At 35.2% G+C, this 24,057-nt stretch overlaps 1 protein-coding gene across 1 annotated transcript in view; it reads right to left on the bottom strand.

Moving 5' to 3' along the window:
- The window catches only part of AKAP6 (A-kinase anchoring protein 6), a 211,873-nt gene that overhangs the window by 36,937 nt on the left and 150,879 nt on the right, over positions 1–24,057 (bottom strand). Inside the window, exons 9-10 of the mRNA XM_063398890.1 lie at positions 10,735–10,881; positions 7,096–7,320 (exon numbers count right to left, since the gene is read on the bottom strand). Of these exons, the coding sequence (XP_063254960.1) occupies positions 7,096–7,320; positions 10,735–10,881 (372 nt within the window). The remainder of the gene's footprint in view (positions 1–7,095; positions 7,321–10,734; positions 10,882–24,057) is intronic.

Below are 24,057 nucleotides of genomic sequence, written 5' to 3'. Positions count from 1 at the left end.
ATAGATTTCCTGGCAGTATGAAATTATTTTCAGTGTACGTAAAGGTACTAATACAGTCCATAATAATACTCTCTATTGGGACTATGATCTTTTAACTTACGTACAAACACAAAACTTGGGAAAACTGTCCAGTATGAAACCAAAGTTAGGTAACAGTCTGCTGGGTCAGTGATCCACCAATTAAAGAAAAACCTCATTAGTAGGATTAAATGCCTCCAGAGACACTATTCAATCAATAATCCACTAATATTGGATAGATTTGAACCTGAAAATACAATGCCATGACTCCAAAGGGGTAGTTACAGACAATCAAATAAACTGTCTAATCACATGCAGTAGTACAAAGTGAACCTTGATTGAGACAGTGCAGTGAATTTTTTATATTCCCAGTCCACGCTGTACTTGTTTTTCCACTTGTTATCAGTAACAAAGGGGAAGCTTTGAGGCCAACCAAGTTACCAACCCTCTGCAAATTAGTGCAAGTCAGTCTTTGCTTATTTTTAGGGGAAATATTTCTTTCTCCTTTTCTTTTGTCATCTTCTGCTTTCTTCTCATTTTTCCTTTCCAGGTTGATAGTAACAGAAGAGAATGATCCTGGTTTTGCAGTAAATAGGTCTTCAAGGAAATAGCAGAACAATAAGCAGTCTCATTTTCAAGGAGTCATTTAGATGTATCAAAAGAAAAAACAATCTATTATATCTTCAATTGTAATGAAAATAATAAGTGATAGAACTGAGAATGTTCTCTCAAAATAAGCCATTTTTTTTTTACCTCTACACGTTTGACTCTTCAGAGGCCATGACTGAGAGGGGGAAATACAGCTCAAAGTCTGTAGGTGTCACTGATATGAAAGCCTTGGGAAAGGACCTGTAGGCCCTTTGTCACTATGAAGTCGCAAACTTTGCTTTGCAACAGCCAGCTTGGAACAGCTTTCTCCGTAAGCCAGTGTCTTCTGTGTTGCTCAAATTGAGTGAGACCTCAAGTCTCTGAAGCTACCCTTGACAAGAGAATTAAAAATAGATCCTCCCAGTACAGCAAGAAAGACAAGGAGAAGGGCTCAATTGCTTCCTCACCAATTCCAATTAACAAGATGGTTCACATGAGCACCCTATTGCATATCCAGGAGGACTGAAAGAGAAATTTGAGCTTATCCTTTCTGGAAAAGAAATAAACCTGTAATTAGTGTAGAAGAACCTCACAGATATAAGTAAATCATTCTAAGTTGGAATTGCAATTGTCTCATGGCCAAGTCCTTCTGTCCTAATAATACTCCTGATGATTTTCTGAGTGGGGTTCCTCTGAACTAATGAAGAATGCGAGCCTGAGTTAGTCATTAAGAAGGTATTCTGAGGTACAGTACCTCTTACTCCATAGTCTAAATTTTAGATTTTTTGGTTTTGGATGCTTAAACCAGAGTGGATTGATTGCATCCCAAAAGTACTCTTGTCCCTTCCAATTACCAGAAAAGTAACTCAGAGGAGATCTCTGCCCTATAGCTAGCCTGTTTTAACATGTCTCTGCCTATGCTCTTTGTGGGGCAATCATCTTGGTGTACCAGAAATAAGGGGACAGTACATAAAATAGACCTAAGAAGTAAGCAAAATATGAATTTGTAGCCTACAAATAGCCACTAGGTTATTCTCCCTCCATCAAAGCATTCAGTATATTGCTGTTTGTGAGCTCTGTGAGCTCAGGTCTTTCTATTACTAGAGATACCTCCATCCCACACCCCAATCTTAGTCCAGAGCCCTTCTGTCTCTTTATTTCTCCCAGCAAAGGGAGCAATTGTGAGGAAAAAAGGGTTTAGACAACTAGATATTATTCAAGATGAATTGTGATGTTTTGATTAACCAAAAAGTAAGCAACAATGTAAAAAACAGAGAATTTATGGTTCAGGATTCACGGCTAAAATAAGATGATGGAATGACTGCTACTATCTCAGCAGAGTATTTATTCTGAAATGGGAATTCTATGTCATATCAGTGTTGCCTTAAATAGGGAGAGCTTATTGAAACACAAAGTGAACTTTTTTCAGAGTAATAAGTATACAAAATCAGAATCTGAGGCACATTAAATATCCAAGTGTTCTGTGGTTTTGTGTATATACAAAGTATTTGCATGTATACAGAGTATTGTGCATCAATATTTTAGTATATCAAATCAAATAAGAGGCATAACCATGTGTTATATTAGAGCCAAAAGACATGTATGTAAAGCTGCTTTACTATAAAGATGTGGCTTCCTATTTCAGTGGTCCACAGAAGTGCTCCTTTAAGATGGTGGGTCATGGAAATTCAGTCTCAGTTTGCTTCAAACCTTTGTAAGAGGCTTCAGGCTACATTCAACTTTGGAATCCTACCTGGCTTTGTATGATTTAGTACTGTACACCTTTCTGTTTGCTAAAATTTAATCCAAACAAAATTTGGGTAAATAATCCTTCATCTGTGGAAAGTTTTAGGTCTCTGAAGTCACACTCCTGAGAAATTTATTAAAGCTATTACAACCTTTTTTTTTTTTTTCATCATAGAGGTGTGAAAGGATTAAATCCAGTTTCAATTCTTTTGGACTTTCTGTGAGAGACTATTTTGCATACTTTTGTTACATGCATACTGAAAATCTGTAATTTTGATTAATCTATAATTTTTCTTTGATTGCAGCTCTGCCAGAAACATCATTCTAAAAACTGTAAAGGATCCAAAATGCAGTGGTGAAAGCAATTCCCGCCACCTGTAGGAACAGCCAGCATTTTCTTTAATTTCTGAGTCTCCAAACCTTTATTCAACATTAATATTAATTTACTTCATTTTGGCCATAATCTTACATGCTCCCAAACTCACTTGTGTTTTATTTAACTGAAGTACATTTAACTGATTTTTTTGGTATGACGTACAATGCTGACTCTTCTACAAACTTTTCAGTAAATATAAAAATCATCATATGACATACTGACTATTAAACACCAAAGCAACCTGTATTATTTAATCAGAAAGTTCAGTTGCCTTAGACATTGGAGAAATCAGAGATGCTGCTGAGAAATACTTTTTTTAAAAAAATTACACTACATCACCTGGTATGCTCAAGTCATAAATGTAGTGGAAGATGAAAACTTACAGTTCCAGTTACAAAAAATAGTTACAAGCACCACATAATTTACACTGTTCACAAGGCAAGCAGAAATGGCAACAAATAATACTAGCTATGGAATTCAATAAACCGTTGACTTTTAGAAATTTCAAATGAGATGAAATTTTCCACATTTTGTATGATTAAGTAGTCTGATTTCTTTAATGGATATCTTTACTAAAGTCAATGAAAACCACAAGCTTTCAGTACTGCTGAAAACTGGGTTTTGTTAAAGGCACAAATAAAGATTTAAGAGACAGGTATGACTCTATACAGAATGTTGCTTATTGCTTCAAATAAAACCAGATCAGAAAATGATGTGAAATGCAACATTATTTTTGAAAAACACAATTTAGCAGAAAATCTCTGCTAAAATCCTGTTCTGAAGAGGAAAATCTTGTTCCCCATCCAAGTTTGGAGGAGAAAGAGAATAGGTTCCTTTATAAATCTTGCTACTGAAAGCACTAGAGGCTTTCCCAATTGTACATGATTGAGAAAGGATTCTTGAGACAGACAGCTACTCACAAGTCTAAGCTTATTCTCGAGTAGCTGGTCTGTGAGCCAAAGCCAAAACAACTTTTTGAGGCTGATCATTTCTCTGCATAAAACACTTAAAATCTTAAGTTTTATTGCAAGTGACAGAAATATATGACTAATTATTTAGGCTCCCTTGCTGCTTTTGGAGGGCACTTTGCAGAAAAAAAAGCATGCTTTTTGAAGTCCCAGACACATAAAAGATATGTGGCAGACCACTTCTAGTGACAAGCTAACAGGCACATAAATTTCTGGCTAGACCTTACTCAAATGAAACTTAGTAAAACTTCCATGAAAGAATGCAAACACTTTTTATTATTGCTACTCATTCTTTGCAGCTCCAAATCTCTCCTGACCCACAAAATAGCTGTACATTGTTATTTTAGGAAATCAGTTGTGCCAATTATTAGTCTCATTACATCTGATATTTCAGGGGCTAGAACTATGTGTTTACATGAGAATCTTGTATTTCATTAAAAAGTAAGATTATGGTTCTTGCCCTCATCGTTTTCTGTGGAAAGCTGGAAAGCATGAACTCAAGGAACTTAAAAAGGAATAAAACACATGAATAAATAAAATAAACATATGGTTGTAGCTATGATGAGCTCAAGAATTTGAAGTATTTTTTTTTCTTAGTCTACATTTTGTGTTGCAATGGAAGAAATAACAGGAGTCAGACACTAGGCTTCCCCCTTTACAGTTCAGCAGCTTGTGTTCATTCTTTCTCCCTTCTTGAAAAGAAGCTGTGGTTAGGCTACACTTAACTTTCTATAAAAATCTTGAAAAGTGATTTAATCTCCACGTATTTCATTTCCCTCATTTCTAAAAAGGAGATGATAATAATACCTATCTTAAATATTTAGTGGGGCTTAGTTCATTAATGTTTGTGCAGCATGTAGAGCTGCTTGACTGGACAGTTCTATAGAAACTCTAATTATTATTATTACACAGGAATATTCCAAAAGAAAATAATGCAGTAGTGAATTCTTTAATAAGAAGAACTCTCAAATTTATATGGCATGATTTTCTACAAAAAAGACTTTTCTACAAAAAAAGTCAAAATAGTTTCCTATTAATTAATTCAACAACTACACCTCCTGCCACATCGCACTCATCTTGGGTCCCAACTGCATGTGAGCTACACATTTGATTCATCCTCCAACTGCAAAATGGAAGGAAAACACCTCAGAAATGGAACAACTAAGGCATAAGTGTAGTTTAAAGCATAACATTATGGAATGAAAATCAACGCCATTGTTGAGTTTATTTTATTGAAAATGTTTCCCTGTGTACAGTGGCTGTGTGCATTGGGATGGTACATCACAGTAAATTTCCATTAAGAAACAATGATTCACTTACCACAGTGAAAGCAGTAATAAGGTTAAACTCTTAAGTTAAGTGGAAAGTAAGTCAAACTAAACCCCAGCAGGTTTTCTACTAGTGGCATAGCTAATGTTTTTGAAAATGTTCTAAATGTTCTTTCTCAAATATATGTATTATACATTGCAGTATTGTTAATTATATCCATTTTCTCTTTTATACACTTCCCCAGGAGATCAGTGAAGAATGGAAAACTTACTTATAGTGGATTTCAGATTTAATGAGACAAAGATGGTTCAATATATATGTCAAAAATATGTGCTCTCACCATATATGATAGGTAATTATTTTTTATACTGTAATGGCTACCATTTTGAAAATAATTAATGTATTATTTGTGTAGTTACTAGACAATCAACCAAGTAAGGAAATACTATGGCTACATCATGGTGGGTGATACTATACTGTTTAACATCTCTAGAGCTTTGGGCATGATATCATGTTGCATATGTATAAAAAAGATTTAATTTTAGAGATTTATACACAAAATATGTAAGATTGGTATGGTATTTCTGTGTATATATATACATATATATAAATATTAAAATTATATATTTTTTAAAAAAATTAAAAGCTTGCCTGAAATTAGATTTTTAAATACATATTTCTGCACTTAAATAAATGCCATCATTATATACAGAAATAAAAATGTCCAGCATTGCCTATGGAAAATATGCATCTATTGCTGTGGAGTTCTGCAGGTCCATGAACTGTCCTTCTTAATCGCTTGCTTTGATGTTTGCTGATAGATCAAAGAGAATCATCATGATTTTTTTCCCCCATTAGCAGAAGATTGCAAATCATTAAAAATATAGTATTGATGTCATAAGAAAACTTAAAATTGCTTTCAAGTACAGGAACCTGAAAACCACTGACTTTATCTACATTGACTACATTTATCTACAGTCTTCTCACTAATCATCATGATTGGAAAATGAAGAGTTAAAGAATTACTAAATAGGAAGAAAATAATATTTCTGCTGTTGTTTTCTTGAATGTTTGTACAAAAAAAGTACATTTAGAAATGCTGGCAGCGTACTCTTTGAGGTGCACGTTTAAGATTGCCCAGCATCTTGAGAGTGCTGTTGCCCTAGACACCCTGGTGTACTAGTGGAAGAGAAAAAACCTCTTTACCTCTAGAGCTCAACAATGACTTGTGATTCCTTTTTTATTCTTTGGTCAAAGCTCACTTGCAGAGTAAAGTGACCTGTAATGATCACTCGGGTGAGGGTTTATTTAGAAACTATGAACAGAAGAAAATTGCACAGTTCTGCCAGGTGTGTTTGCTAAATTAGCCCTCTTTCCTGAATGTTACCACTACTCATGGGGAATGGAACAAAACACACAACCTCCACCAAGTCAGTTGCAAAGCTCAACACTGGCCTTCAGCTGAGTTTACCATCTGAATAAAGCACTGTGACTACAGTCTTCTTCCTCCTTTCTATAAATCTTCAGTCTTAGGTTTAGGATGTGGCCTAGATTAATGCAAATCTCATAGTGTATATGTCTTTTCCACATATCTAGTCACCACAACCTGGAATTTTTTCTCAGGTGTGCAGGATTTAGCTCACTGTAATTGTTACCTCAGATAGGCTGTTCTTGACTCATATGTGCAGAGATATAGGTTATTAAACTGATGATCACACAAGATCTTAATTACCTTATGCAAAGAGTGTAATTCAGAGTGAAGCTTTTTGTGACAAAATTCAGCTGCTTTTTTTTGCCCCTCCCCATTTCAGGGGGGTTGGAAATAGATCATCTTTAGGGTCTCCTCCAACCCAAACCATTCTATGACTGTGTTTTACAGAAGGCAAGAATACTATTGCTTTTACAGTGTGGTCTAATTAGCCCTCTAAAGCCCTCTTGTGCAAAAAAAAATTATAAAATAAATGTTATTTTAAGGATTCAATAAAATAAACATGAGTGAACACATAGTGGAAGATGAAAATATATGATTAAATGTATACATGCATTGCATATTGTTATCTATAAGATAAATATTTTATCCCACCATAAAGAAGAGTTTCTCTACAAAAGCTATGATCAGTTTTTTATTACCTTAAAATATTGCAGTTGTTTCTCAGCATTCATTGTTCCTTCATTTTCTTGTCTCAGACAGGAATTGAAGATGAAAAGCTCTGTATCTCTCAGCCACCCTTTCAGCTCTTTGATCCTGACCTCCAGCTGCCTTACCAGGCTGCCGCTTTCAGGCGAGAGCAGGTCACGTGGACCTAACCCACTGTGCCCTACCATTGTGTCTTGGATCTTCTCTCCTAGGGTTTTCTAATGCATCAGATAAAAAAAAACATAGATTATTATGTACCAAAACATATATAGGTTAATATGCAATAAGAAGAATCTGTTAAATTACTAGAGATGTGGGGTTTTTTAATAATTATGACTAATATCAATTTCATTCTTTGTTTCCTTGTTTCAACACATTTCAATTTTCATATCCTTGTTTCTCACTTATGCTGTTCTCTCTGGGTCACTGACTTTGCTAGAAGGATTATAAATCAGTGTTTACTAAGAGTAATTAAGGACAGAGGAGACAAAATGCTTCATAACTTTGTAAACCAGTTACTCTGCAGAATTTGTCGCTGGCTTTAGACACTTATGACCATAAGAGTTACTGGTTTCTAGGCAGCAACAGAAAATATGACAACCACTGATTTCACCAGACTCCTATCCAAGGTACCATTTAATTTTTTTGAGAAACACTGAGATATTTTTTGAGGTATGAACTGTTAGGTTCTAATTTTCTTACACGTAGCCCTGAGGCTGTATAGAGGAGCAGTTAGGTCACAAAACAGCTGTTTTGTTTTTAAAAGTGGGTGAACTCACTCAGACACCAAAAATCCTTACTGTTCCTGAACATAAGGACACTTTTTTAGGTGACCAAATTCAAATTTCAGTTCTCTGTGTTAAGCATCCACTTTAAGATAATGGACCAGAATAAACGTTTGCCTCTTATTGCTAATGAAACTAATTTACTCCAGCTTTTCAAAGTAGTATTTCTAATAACTGAATAACTGAATAACATTTTGATAGTGGACGCTGGGTGCTTAATGAGTATTCTGAAGAGGCCAGGGATAGAAAGTTACCTTCCTTTTCAGTATTTTGAAAGGCAATCCTTTAACATCACAAGAGAGATGTGCTGTTGCCTGCTGCTTCTATGCCAAGCAGTATTTTATCTGACCTGTAAGAGGCTGTCAGGCTGACACTTATTATAAGCACTAGATCTGTGTTACTGATTGTAGAATATTGAATATACACTGACACTCACATCCAATAACCTTTTAAAATGATAATTAGTGGTGGTTAATTGTTGTAACATGAAGATACAGTTTTAGGTGACCCAGTATGTCTGTCTGTTGAAAGTGCATGCTATAGAAAGTTGCTGGAATATAATTTATAACAATGAAATCGGCTTCCCAAAATAAGCTTTAAAACACAAATAAAATTAGAGCAACAGATATTAATCTGCTATGTGGCATTCTGCAAATCACGTATTTAGGAGATCATAACTGAAAAACACGCTTTCTTGGCAACACCCTTCTATTTTCATGGTGCAAATATTGATAATTTGAAGACCCTCAGTGGAATCTAGCACTAGCTATTGTTTTTATGCTGCAACAAAAGTAGCAGCAGGAGGTGAAATCAATGCCCTTGGAGGGTAGGGTCACAAAAAAGAATTTATTGCCACTTTTTTGTTCTGGAACAGTTTGCAATCATAAATTCTTCATAAACAGAATACTTCAGAGAATGGTCCGTCTTCATAAATATACGACAGAGGACATCAATTTCATTTAATTCACAATTTGTGTCAGCACAGCAGATGCCAATGCCTGCCTTGATAGGGTTGTTTAATATGCAATTGAGACAGAGTAATATTCAGCACAGGGGACAAAATTTCACAGATTAAACTGTACGCACCACTGACATTTCATTCTAATGTATTTCCATTCCACAGTGTTCACCTTAGATGAAAGTAATATTAAAAACCATATCCCTCTATTTTGCCATTGTTAGAAGTTAAAATCCTTGTCTTTAATTTTTTTCATGCCAATTAAAATGTAATCATGCCAATTAAAACAGTATGTCTAGTGCTGTTAGTTTCTGCAGAGGTTTTTATTAAATTAAACAAAACTCTATCAAACTCTGCTTATTATTCATGAAACTGCATTTAGCAGAAAAACTGTAATAGTTACATTTTATTTTTCTGTAAATGCTGAAATTAATGGGAAAACTTAATCTGAAGGTATATTTTGATTTTAACACACTGAGAAGCAAAGGGCTTCAATTTTTTTACAACAGTTTTCCTAGATTTAAAGAATTATGATCTTATTTGATAGTTTTATAGACTACCAGCTTTAATCAGTGCCACTGAATTAAGCTGATTAAATACACTGAAATTCATAAATGTAAGGCTTACATCTGAAATTATTTTAAAAACAAAAGTTGGTATGATCAGATGTAAATTATTGGGTTAGTAAGTCCTTTTTTAATCAGTAAATGTATTAATGATCAAACAAGTTCAAAATGCTTATGGCGATGCTGCAGATTAAAATTGAAAGTAATAAGCTCACTGGTCAAAAGGCAAATTTTAACATTTTCTGAAAATTTGCACATTTAGAGAATCAAGTGATTAGAAGCAGATTTGCTTAGCTAAAAAAGCCCCACCCTCTGAAATGGCTATTGCATTACCACATAACCTAAAGTGACACAACTCAGTATTTAAAATGCTGTTGGCAGGTTGCATGTATAGCTCACTCATAATATATTAAAAATATTTTTTAGACTAGGATAATAGCATGCAAAATTATGCAATGTAACTGTATCGCTAATATCACACATCTATAATTAATCATTTAAAGTAATTTATAAATTTATCTTACCCTTGATTTGAAGTGAAGGCAATTAAGGAGAGAAGTGGATGAAAAAATATATAGTCTGACCTCTTTCTCTCAGCTGTTTTACAACAATAGGACAACAGTGTCTCCTGCACAGTGCCATCACTAGTCTCTGGGTAACAGAATCCCTATATTGCTTTTTTTGCCAGATTCTTGTATCTCACTCTTTGGCTGAGACCCAGCCCATCATAGCGTGAAATGAATTACATGAAACTTTTTTGGCTTTTGTCAAAAGTGAGATGAATACAACAGCATGAAACATATCCTGGCTGTATTCTTAGCTTCAGGTATGCAGATTTGTATTGAATCTGTATATTTGTTTTTGAGCCATCAGTGTGACCTGAAATATGCAGTGACAACCCCACTTTTCATCTTAAAGGTATAGTAAATAGTTAAACAGTAGATGTCTCTAACATGTACCTTCAGAATAAATTCTATTAACATTCACTCAAGCATGACAGTCAGTGTATATCAGATATACTGCATTATAGTTGACTTGGTGCATACCCGTAATACATGGCATATTTTACTTACATTTTTTATGTATTAAAGAACTAAAATTATTAAAGTCAGACAGGAGACAAGCATGGAATAAAAAAAAAAATCAACAGAAGAGGAAAAGGCTATGGATTTTTTATAATAGAATGAGTAGCTTGTTTGAAATGTACGTGGTGGATTGAAAGAGAGAGATATTTGTGCTCCAAATTAGAAATCAGACAGACAGTGTACTTCAACACACAAAAACGTACACATAACCCACAAACAGTAATAAAAATGCAAATACCCCAAGCAGTTCCCATTTTTCATTAATTGAATCCACTTTTTCAAGGAGATCGTTTGGTAGTAAAACACCACTTTTCTTCAGAGCTTCAACCTTACTAAGCAGTTCCATCTTTTTTGGGTGTCTGATTGACATTTCTACATTGTATCTCTAAAAGGAAAAGAAATACATAGTATTAGCTGCTGTAGAGAGTTTTCGCCATAAAAAAATAAAAATTAATTGTATGTGCCCGGTTATGATCATGCTCCATCTGACATTTTCTAATTTTATTTTTTTAAGTACACAACTTTGGCATAACATATCATGAGAGATTTGGGTACCAAGCACATAGACTTCTGGGTGACACATCTATGCAGGCATTTAGCAATTGATTACACATGGTCATATTCACTCTCTCACAATATCCACTTGTACAATAATATCCACTAATGCTCTCCCATCTGAATGTCGATCTGCCTTTGTCTCATTCAGCTTAGTGGTATCTTATTTTTAAAACATGCTACTTCAGTGAGTAACACTGAGGTTCTTCATGGAAAACAAACAAAAATGAAACAAAAAAACCCAAGGAAATCATTTCATACTTATGTTTCCTCTAGAGTTTATTTATTCTCCCTCCCATCATGGTTTCTGTGTCACACATGGGCCTGAAAATGTGAGAATTTCACCTTCGAAAAAGAATAAGAAATAGCTCCCCTAAAACACAATACCAGTTACTCGATTTTTATTGCATCAACCAACAGCAACAGTGAACTGGACCACAAATGAGAACAGCCACCATTTTAATACAGTCCAATAGTTTCTTCCCATTGAAAATACCTTCTATTTGTGCACTGTTATTTGTTGTTAAAAAAAAAACAAACAACGGACAAAACAGGTATAAAACTGGAAGCTTCCTTCAAAAATTCTTTCACACAACTTTCTAAATATATAGGTCTCTATTATTTACATAGTTTATAAAAATGTGATAATATACATACAAACTGGAAAAGAAATATCTTTCTTAAAACTCTATTCTCTGAAAATCTGACTTAACTATTACACCTAATAGTTACTATAGTGGTTAATTATGTTTTCATAGTTGGTACAGTAAATTTAAAAAAAAATTTAACACACAGGCATCCACATATACATACCCTCCATATAGTTAAGCTAATTAAGTGTGGAAAGACTCATTGAAATTGAACTTCTGATATGGCCAAAAATGTGCCTTTTACTGAAAGAAGAGAGTTCAGCACATATACTTACAAAGGTGTTTACAAGACATACATAAATTATGCAAAGCTATTAGAAAATTGCTTCCTAAACATTAAGCTTTCTTTGCTTCAAATACAGTCAAGAAAACTGCTATTTCAGCTCATACTGAAAATGTTAATAACTGGGTTAAATACAAAAAATTAAACTGGAATTAGGAATGTTAAAACATGGATGTCTTTGCCAGATCCAAGAGCATGCTCTGTAGGAAAACAAAGAAAAAATACAATTGCAGACAGCTTAAAGAAAATAATAAAGGTGTGAAATCACTGTTTCAGCTAACAGGTTCTCAGCATTTCCATGCATATGTTTGCATATTGTTAGTTTCATATTTTAATCTCTCATTTACACAACACATGCACATCATTTGTATTATGTAAACTTCAGCAAATATTAGTCATTTGTGGATCATAGAGCAAATGTTTTAAATGAGGTGATTTAAACCATTTCTCATTATTAATGAACACTGATCAGGTGTCTGCGTATCCAAAATTGCATGAATATGCATGGTAAAACCCAAGGAATTGTTTATAAAGAATTGACACTCAGTGTGCTGTGGCTGAGGTTTGAGATGTGTACCACTGTAGGCAATACCTACCACGCTGGGCACTAGGGCTGGACCCACCAAGAGGCAACACCATTTTATTTGACTGATGTGTTCAACAAGTATGATTCCTGGTCCTGTTTTATTGCCTTCTCGGCTCGAATGGCTGCTGGAGGAGATTACAATCTTCTTTATGTAATCTGATGTCTATTTAAAGATGATATAGCCGAAAAGGATTTGCATAATTATTTCCATAAGTACATGTAATATCAAAGGGAATCCAGAGCCCAATTTGCTAGGCACTGAAATCCAGTAGGCGCGACTCCCTTTCTTTTGTCAAGTGAATTAATAGACTGAGGGAGTCCTCTAGCTGTGTGTCACTGGTGCAGGCACATCCAGTCACTGCTCATCACCTGCTCTAGGCTGGCACTTGCTGCTGCCTGGGCTGGGGATGCTCCCGGGCAGTGCAGGACTGATGGTGAAATAAAACACACTGCATGTTTCATAACTAAAATGCTCTTGTTAACTTAGAAACGGAAGACATTTCATTTAATTTTGGACTAGATAAAATAATTCAGTGCTGCATAATCCAAATAGTGTGACAGATGTTATAAAAGGTTATTACATTAAAAACTAAATAAGCTAGGTTTTATGTACGTGCTGTCTTTTTCACCATGTAACCTACTGTATAAACAAGCATGATGAAAGTGCTGAAGGATAGAAAATGCATTATACAGTAACAGTAAAAGATGAGAGATTTCAGTTGATTATCAGATGTATTGGTATATCACTGAGAGTCAGTATTGTTTCATTCCTGGATATTTAACATGCCGTGTGTATTTTAAGTTAAGGGAAGAGCTTAACATACAGAAGGTGCAGTTTGAGAACTGATAGTGTGAGATGCTGTTGCTAATGCCATTTTTTAATCCATTAAACACCTACACTCCGAGCAGTTGCATGGAAAAATTAGCTACCAGCTCTATCAGTGCTGCACAACCCTAGTCTGGTAGGACTACTTAATCCTATGGTGAGAAGATAATTTAATCTTCAGATTCATTCTTTCCTCAGCTTTAAGTGAGCAAAGACCGCTCTATTGTGACAGTATGTGGATGTTATGATATAGATTACTGTTTAATAGCCAAAAATGAGATTAAGGAAGTTAAGATCACAGACTTCTCACAATAACCACGATAATAAATATATGGTTAGTATTTAATTTCCCACACCTATCATATAAACTGTGAAAAAAAACCCAAACAACAAAACTGCAAAATATTTACAGCATGATTAGCTGTGAGCATGCGTGCCTGGTTTTGTGTTCCTGAGGACACTCAAAAGGAATCCAAAACATCATTACATAAGTTAAAGGATTTGGCCTTTTATTCCTTCTCTCAATACGATCAATATGTCTTGAAGGAAAAATAAAGGAATTAGAATAAATGCAGTAGCATTTATCCATGAAGAAGTTTGGCAAAAAATATTTAAGGCAAAAGAAGTTGAATTCCAAAACAAAGCAAGTTAAAACCTTACTTCCCTGATAAAAACATTCTAAGAAATCCAGGCAGACTGATTGAGACACATTTTTCGACACTTTATACTAAACTGTGTCTTTTTTTCTCTTTTCTTTTTTTCCCTAAAAAAAATTATATACAACATTTTTTGTGTGAAAAATCACACCCGAAAATTCTGTCCAAATGGAGACTGGAACAATGCCTTGTAACAGTGTTAATTGTCACCATGGAAACCAGAAGAATAAGCCATTTTGAAACTGGTATAGAAGGCACACATTGAGCAACTCAAGCATTTTTCAGCCTCCCTCAGTGTTAAGGAACAAGATGCCTAGTCACTGAGAGGTCAGAGAAAGAAATCATCATGAAAGGTTTGTAGATGTGCACTGTCTGGTAAACAATAAAAAAATCTGTACACAGTTAACAACTCTGTAAGACTGCGCACTGCATCTTTCAGAAAGAGAAACACCACAAAAAGATGCTCCGGAGATCAGCAGATTCCACCTCTTGAGCAAAACTTTAGGGCAATATTATGCGAACCTTGTCCCTAAAGCTCCCTGGGAATTCTGCTGTTGTAATAAAACTTCAGAAGAGAAAAAAAAGAAAAAAAAAAAAGAAAAAAAAAAAAAAAAAAAAAAAAAAGCCTGCATGATGGAATTCAAAATAATGCTCTAAAAGAACACAGAGAGATTAAGACATCCATTGTAAGACTTTTGTATGGTGCTTCTGTTGGTTATAGTGAAAAGAGACCAGACATACTGAACACACAGTGGAGCTATGGCTACGAAGTACAGAAGAATTAAGCCAATGAACTTTCTCCATTACTGGAATAAGGGTGTGCTATTTGTAGATGTTCTGCATTCCATCATTCACATGCTAACAAAGTATCTTCAGTCAGATGGCACTGTAGGATATACAACTGAGATCGGAACTGAGTAACCTGTAACCTTAGTTTTACCTGCAGTGAAATTCTGAATTTTAAAAATTTGCCTTTTGGGGTGTTTTGACTGTGGCAGACACCAATAAATACAGACATATACCCTCAGTGTCTGCATGTGCATGCACAGTCAGCAATGGCTAACATTTGCAAAATATACTGCATGCATAAAATCGAGTAAATAATATTCTGCAAGTAAATTCACCAAATATGTAACATAAATATAGACATATATATAGACATACACACACACACACACATATCGTACATGTATATATATATATGCATATGTAGCAATATTTGTCCATCATCTCTTCACACACATTCTCATTTTGCTTTCTGGATAATGTTTGCACTCTTCATGCTAGGCTTCATGGTGGCCCCTTAGGAAGCCCATGCCTAATGCCATTCAGTGGTGAACAAAGAGTCTTTTTATTCCAAAGTCCAGGGTCCAAAGCTCAGCTGTATACAAGCAAAGTGAAGGAATCTGCTAGAGGCCAGCCTACCCTTCACAATAGCTCTTAATGCTTCTACCTTTTTGGTACTGTCAGTGTGAAACATTTTAGAAACTGTCCAGAAGCTTGGTTATATTTCTTATGTTGCCAATAGTACTAGAACCTCTGGACAACATTCAAGATCTGGGCAGTGTGATCTGTCTAGATGAAAAGCAGTTTCTGTTTCTTGCAAACTTCATATTTCTGTATTAGCAATTTATGGCAAATAATTGCACAGAGAAATTATAAAGACTCCTACAATTGTCCTTGTAAATTAATAATAGGCTTTCTTGATTGGGATAAATTTGCTGCTGAGCCTTTGGAAAAATTAAAAAGTGCAATGTCATTTAAAATTGCCAGAACTCACAGAGCAAATTACATCTGAGGTTAAGAATCAGTTTTTCCTCTTCTAGTTTATTCCATTTGCATGATCTGGAAATCATATTACATTGGCTATGTATTGTTAATTGGACATAGATTGCATTATCTTTGATATAAATCAAACTACAAATATTAAAATGAATTGCAAATTCTGTAATAGAAGATCATAAAACAATCTTTTTTAAGTATCTCCCATTAATAATTTAATTCCAATTATATCACTCGGAAAACTCAAGAAGGAGAGTGCTAACTTATTTCCATTTGCCTTTTTCCCCTACAAATAAACACAACAGCACAAAACGTATTTGTATGAGAGTGCATGTGTATATGGGTGCATGCCTATAAAACAAACCAAATCTTAGCACTTTTGTCTTAAACCCCTATAGACACCTTAGGTTTTTTTGTTTCAGAAACTAGCAAATGCAGATTGCATGTCTGCTATGCATTTCCTTCTGTGGCAGCTTGAGAAATAAACACATTGAAAGAAATATTAAGCAACTTCATGAACTGAATTTTGCCTACATTAAAAAATTATGCAGTTGGTATTCATTGTTCTGCTTTTTTTTTTTTAAGAAAAGTGATCCCAACACTTTAAATTTAACTATATATGTAATATCTTTTTGAAGACTTTGTGTGCCCTTTAATGAATTTATATTAAATATTTAATACTGTTTAGGGCATATCCACTACTACCAAAAACAGTTATATTCCCAGCAGTCCCACTGTTTCAGGCAGAGGGCTTGATTGATCCTCCTAGCCTGAATTGAGTAGAATGAAAAGAAGCAGTTGGAAAATAGCTGCAATCATTTAATGCAGATGACCTCTGACAGGCTCACAGCTCTTCTATCTGAACAGAAATTTGCATGGGGTCTCTGTGCAGAGGAACAATGTAACCTAAATGGTAGACAATCTTTATTCTAATGAAGTGGGTGTCAAGGTCAATGTAAAACTGCAATGATAAATGGTGCACCACTAGGCAAGAGAAGTTGCATAGGCATTGTAGTGCTTTCACATTAATTGAAGGCTGAAATGCACCAAGTGAAAGCACAAGACTCTCTTTTCACGATAATGTGTTAATGCACAAATGTTTAAATGTTTTATTCAAGCCCCTAGCCTGTTGGCACAAATCTTATTGCAAACAAAAATACAATAGTTGGCCAATAACCAGAAAAATAGAACTTTTTATTAGCTTGCCTTATTTCTTGAATCCCTAACAACTTCCACAATCTACTCAGAGTACCAAAAGAATAACAAGTCTCCAGACACCTAATGTAATTCCCATGATCCTTTTTCTATTTAGGATATCTGTCTTTAATTAGTTCCAAACAAGCAAGCCTTTAGACAACTCTTCATTAGATACCATTCCCAATGAACTAACTGTGAGAAGAAAAGTCATGCTTCAATATTATTATTTCCTAGATTCCAAGTTTTCTTTTAGTATATAGTTAACATCTCCAGGTGCCTTTTGTTCTCCCAAAGAATTAGACCAGTAAAACTGCGTTTTGTAATGCAAAGAGTTGTGTGCCCAGAGTGGGGACTAAACTACAATCTGTTATTGTGGCTTTGTCAAAACTGCAATACAACTATAATTATAGTACTTCATCAGTCGATCAAGCAATTTGTGGAAGGCAGTACATTTTGTCTTATAAAAATGAGGAGGACAGTAAGCTGCTTTTTAAAATCCTGAGCTGCTTAAGCTTGTTAAGGGTATATTGTTTGCTAATACACTCATTAGCAGCCAGGCATTTTAACTTCATCAATTAAACAGGAAATGGTGTTGCACCATTAGTTTCACAAAATGCTAAAAAATAGATAGCAGTCTACAGTTAAGACTTTTAAAAATTGTATTTTAACCTGCAAACTGCATTATACATTTCAAAGCATTTTTTTATGCAGCGACATATTCGTGGGGACTGTGTGGGTCTGTCTGTCTGTGCACGAACGTAGGTGGTGAAAGCCCTGCAGATAGTTGTGAAGCTAATTATATATATCTACACACACATACACCCACTTAAAATTTCCCAAGTCCCCTAAGGATTGCTGCTCAAGCACAACGTCATTTCTTGACACCGATGAACATTTACTCATCTGAGTAATCCCAAGGATGACAGAAGTGTATCCCTGTGAACAACTAACAGCTCTCCTGGATAGCTAACAGGTTCACAGTATGGATGACAATTTTTGAGTATTTATCAGCCTTTGTAGTTTTAGGCTCTTCTGCGCAAATAGGTATTAACAATATGATTAGAGATATTAGACAAGGAGATATAGTTTGTTATTAAAGAGGATCTGCTGTGCTTTCAGTTCCTGGGCTGAGTGTGAGTGGCACGTACTATACAACGCCATTTCTATTTTACAACTCGCCTGAGCAAGGGAATTTTCCATATGGAAATCAGTCTTCAGGATATCGCAATTCAGAGAATAAACTCCAATGGGGGCGTGGGGGTGGGGGATGGGAGCATTCTAGTGTAAAGGAAAAAAACCCCAACCCCAAAAAACTCCACGTTAGTGATGAAACTGTTTAAAAAACTGTACAGCTTCATCTGTGTGTGATTTGTCAGGTCTGAAGCTTTGACGTGCCCAAGGGGCAGACCCCAGCGGGGCGCAGGCTGCAGAGCTAAATAGCTGTGAAAGAAGTCTTAATGTAGGATGGAATTCAAACTAACCTTGACATGACCTCAGGAAAAATATGCAAAAAGTAAAATGAATGCACTGCAAGATACATCCTAATTTTGTGGCCGAGCTGGTTAGTTTCACAAACATAACTGGGACTTTAAAAGCAAAATAAAATGCTAGGAAAAAGGGGAAACTTCGGAATTCAGAGTAAAAACTCAAGCAGGCACGGGGTGCTGCTGTGGAGGCATATGAATCATTTGGAAGCAATCCAAATAAAAACCAACACCGAACAATATTGTTGTCAGCCTGTCTATTCAGGAAAATTGTTTTTTTAGGTTGAATATAAATGACACAAAGCCAAGATTACATCATTGCATTACAAAGTCTGTTGTGGCTTTTAGCCGAACAAGCCCCATGGATCTACTGGCTGATGGCAGTAATTCAGTAAGAAGTTTTAAAGGCTTGGTTGTTTTAGGGGTTTTTTTCTTTTTTTTTAAGCTTCGTTACTCTAAATCTAGTGGATTTTTTTTCAAATATTGATTATTTAAATTTTTTAAAACCACATCCCTGAGTTTGTTCTGCAAGCTAACTACTTTATACAAACAATAAAAATTTGAGTGGGTATATTAAGCCTTGATTTGGCTTTATTATGCATTTGGCCTGTCTTGCACAGTGTTCAGTTAAGTAGGAAGACATCCACCTTAATATAGCAGCCAAGAACTGGCTTATTCACTAGATATATGGAAATTGTAATTGAGTGTCAACTTGCGTTGAAATTCAATCCCATTACATTCAGAATGCAATTTTGTAGCAATAGCAGTTATTTACTATGCTATTAACCAGTTTTTAAATATAATTAAATTCTGAGAACACATAGCCAAAATACAGTCATTTCAATTCACATGGCGAGGGGAATCCAGTACCAGGTGCATAAGAGCCCACTAGAGCCGAGATCTCCACCCAGCTTCAAATAAAGGCAAACCCTGGCAGATGATGTCAGAACGTGGTGCCACTGCACAGGTTATAGTGCAGTTGAGGTAAGGACACACAATTGATACACTTCATGTTTAACAACCTATCAATCTTGTAAACCATGTGTTTTACTGGGATCTTTGGCTGATTTATGAAGGAATTCCTGAGATTGGTCTTGCACTGCTTGCAACAATGCTGTTGGTTTTGTTTTCATACCTTGCACCTGAGGTGTGACTTCTGGTACAGAGAGATACAGATGCAACCAACAGACATGCTTAACATATTAGACATTGATTTAGCTAAATTTACATGTATGTAGTTGCATGTAGAATTGATATTAAATTTAAAAACTGGTGCTCTTTAGAAATTAATATCTACTTTACTGTTGGATTAATGCTCAGGTATATTTTTCTGAGGGAAAAAAAATCTCCACATAGTAAGGGAGATTCCAATAGACTGTAGCAATACAGTTAGTCCATTATTGAGCAGAAAATGCATTTGAAGGTCGAGAAGTTGTTTCGCCTGGAAACAAAAAGGTGTAGTTGCAAGTTGCAGCTCCTTCCATTGCTAAATATTCTTGAAATCTCATACTGATACACCTTTACATTTACATTTTTACAAAATAAAATACAACATTGTAAGATTATGGAGATTTTTTGAGATATTCAAAGAAAATCATTTATAACCTGTTATCCTCTCTTCTGCTAAGCTGTGCCTACTGTTGCAGTATGCATGAAACATAAAATTGGAACTCCTCTACACAAAGATTTAATTCCAAATGCACCTACTATTGTCAGGCTGTACGATACAGGCATCATTCTGTTTTGAAATGGATGTTCTTGTGCATTTATCTTTCAGAGACTGACTCTTGTGAAGTCCTTATTCTATTGTTACCCAGCTAGAATGCTAATGGTGATCAGTAATATCCTTCCATGAGAGAAGCTTGACTGAAAATCTACAAATAAATTATTCACTCTTCCAGCAACATTACTGGGATGTGTTTCAGGTAGAATATCTCTGGGTCCTCATCTTCTTACCGATTTGCTATACTTTTTTATGGGAGAAGAGGTTCCCTGCTGGAAAAACATCCAAATGGAAATAGAAGCTCCTCAGATCAAGAGGCAGAACCCAGTCTCCACCAAGGTACAAGTAATTCCACAAATATCAGTACACACACCACTTAAGGCAGAGCGGCTTTAGTAATGCAAATAACTAGACCTTGTCAACTGTGAGAAAAGAAAGTCATCCTCGTCCTGTGACAACAGCCCTACAGCCTTCGCGGGCTGGTGAGCGACCTCAAGTCAAGGTCAGAAAAACTGCATCTAGCTTGCTCAGTCTTCAGCCTCAGAACCTGTGGATCTCAGTTCCCACTACCTGTAGTACCTAGAGTAAAAGCATGATTTTTAAAGTAATTGAACTTTTCCCCACACAACAGAACTTACACCTGTTTGACTGCCCATCCACGTGCTGATTGTAAAGGTTAACAGCAGATTTCTCAATTAGCCCTACAATTATAATGAAAATGTTATTTTCATTTTAAATGTACATCCTGTACCATATTAAATAAAGTGAAAGCTATAGCTTTTACCATGTGCTGTTCGATTTTTTCCTTATAATCTCCCTTGTGTTATGTCAAAGTTGGCACATGCAGCAGGTCCACGAGGAGTGCTGAAAGATCTCCACTATCTAAAACACTGGCACACACTGCAATTCCTCTTACAGCAATACCATTACAATGGTATCAAAACTATTGCAAAACACATTAAAAACTAAGCCTTATAGTTAGCTGCTTATGACCATCTGCAGAGAGCCATACTCTGAACCTTTCAAGAGGCACAGCAAATAGTGATTCTCTTTCCCAGTACACATTAATGTTATTAAAACAAAAGGATAAAATTGGCAACCCCCCCAACATTATCAGTATTTACAATGGAATACTCTCATTTTAGAGAAATTTTAAAAGTTGTTAAGAACTCAGTATTTCATTTTTAATATTATTCCAGGAAAAAAACATAGTACTTTTATGCAAAAGAAAAAAATTCTCAGTTTGGAATATTATTTTTATGATCAAATATAAACTGCTCTCAAGAGCAAATATATAACAGAACTGCTGACGCAGTCTGAAGCATGGCTGTGTGAGTGCTGCAGAAAAAGCTATTTCAGAAAACATTTTTAGCAATAGGGGAAGTCCAACTTTGTTTAAACCTGAACTTTTTTTTTACAGTATCAAGAAATGTTAACAGCATGCTGAAAATGTTAAAGCTAAATGTACAGTGTCAAAATAGATTGAATCTCCCTGAAAACTGGAAATTCAAGCTTTTTAAACATAATCCAGATGTTTGGCTTTTAATCATATTTCAAGAAAGAGGAAACTTATGAAATACAAAATTCATACATGCATATTTCATTAGTGTCTTTCCTATCACTGAATTAAAAATTTCTAACATATGTTTTTCTCAAACAGATACTGTTTTAAATTAGAAGAGTTGGCAAGAAGTTGTACACCTCACAAATGTCACTGGAGTATTTTAAGTTAGAAGAAAATATTTCCTTTTTTGTGTTATTAACAGCTTTGATAACCAGTGATATAGCAATGATCATTTTGTGCCTTATCAATAGGAAGTTTAATAGTCCCTGAAACAAACTAAGCATATAAAGATTACTGAACAGCAAGAACTAAGGACTAGACTTCTTCAGAATACTTGATACTGATAACACTCTGACAGACCTGTGAGTATTTAACACAGATGCTTTCCATCTTCCTAACTGATGATCAAAACAGGACAATGCTGTGTTTCTTCAGCAAAAACAAGACAATCCTGAAGGTGAAAGAACTTTTTCCAAGATATATTTCAATTCCAGAACATTAGCCACACCACTACATTTACTGACTAATATTTAAAAGACTGTATCACAGTGACCAATGTTTCTAAAAGCTAATATAAATGATAAATTGTACAATTTTTTTAACCACCAGAGTCTTAGAAAATTAGGCTCTGAGTTCACTTGTAAAAATGGAGTTTCTGAATGTAATAATATTTTAATATTTTAAATAATTTAAGACAGACAAAACTGAAGCAATAAATGTAAGAGAAACTATCACACATATAATGGGAAAAGGGAAAAAGACAAAGAAAACTCCTCCTGGCTACCTGAATGAGGCACTGGGCTTGCTCTTTAAGACCCCTGTATCCTCCAAGGAGAGTGTGAAGTGTGCTTGTACACCACCACAAATATGCCCTGTTGTACTGTGATGTGATGGAATGAGATGACTATAAACTTCAAGTCTGTGTAGGAATGTTGGAAAGTAAACAATGCTGCAAACGAGTCTCTTTGTATCTCCAACAGCTCCTGTGCCTAGGAGAGACACTTTGCTTCTTTCAAATGGCCACCAGCAAGGGTATGCCTAATGCAGCCTTTTACAGGCTCAAGCGTTCTCCAGGGAATTGCAGACTTGCACCAGTCACGTGAGATAGAGAAACACTATTTTTGATTTCAAGTGGGAAACTGAGGTACAGATGGACTCCAACTATAGCTCCAGGGAGGGAAGATCTCTGATGTGGGAACACAAGTCTTCCAGTAGTCACTCCACTATTCTGTCCAAGAGAATACGTTTTCTGAGCTCAGAACTACTTAATACTCTGTTTCACACTAGAATGAGAAAAAAATAGTTGTAGCACTTACAGTATACTTTAGTCACTGCAGAAAATACCTCAGCTCTACACATTCTTACATTCTCAACAATGTTTAGGAACTAACACTAATAGTTACCTTTCAAAGAGTATGAGAATGCAGTGACACTGAACTCATTTTGTGACTGAACAACTATCAAGACAGAAACAAAAGAAACTTTCCCTCTACTTCTTTCTTTTTTCCATCATTTCAGGTGTCCTTTCTCAAAGATTTATGGTGCTGCTATATGTGAACTCTGCTGTTTGCTGGCATGATGAAAGCTGAAAGCTTCTTCTCATCTCTAAAGGCATTCTGCCAAAATATTCTCTGACAAAATTTGGGTTAGATTCACAGATCTGAAGTTCAAGAAATTGTCATAATCTAACCTCCCCACCTGCACAAAACGTGCCCTAATCTTATAATCTCTGCCTATATTAAGCTCTCAGATTTCTGGCTGGAAGAAAATCTTTTGTTAATTCATCTGTCCCTGACTTAAAGACACGAATAACAGTAAATTCACAGAATTCCTTGGTAAAATGATAAAAAACTAGCTTATTTCACTGTTAGAAAATGTATGCCCCATTCCTAGGTTGAATTAGTTTACTTTTAGCTTCCAGATGTTTTATCTTCTTATACATTTGCCAATGGCTTCAATGTCTGTGAAAGCACAAAGTTACTATAAGAATCAAACATGAAAACAGATGACTTGCATTGATCTTGAGTTCTCTCTTTTGGTGTTTCTGGCATTAAAATTTATAGAACAAAAACATAGAGAATATAAACTATTTTTGCAGAGGCTAGTAAACTCACATCAATTTTGGAGATTCTTAAGGTGCTTGATTTTTCCTAGGGTCATCAGCAAGCAAATTTTTGATAACTTGGTCCTGATCTAAATGAAAAACGATGAGTTTGGATTTAATTTGTGCTTATGGACAGCATTGCCTGTACTCT

Source organism: Prinia subflava, chromosome 5 (assembly GCF_021018805.1).
Source record: "Prinia subflava isolate CZ2003 ecotype Zambia chromosome 5, Cam_Psub_1.2, whole genome shotgun sequence".
Classification (NCBI taxonomy): domain Eukaryota; kingdom Metazoa; phylum Chordata; class Aves; order Passeriformes; family Cisticolidae; genus Prinia; species Prinia subflava.
The sequence above is the reverse complement of the archived record's forward strand: the minus strand, read 5'-3'. Positions and strand labels throughout refer to the sequence as shown.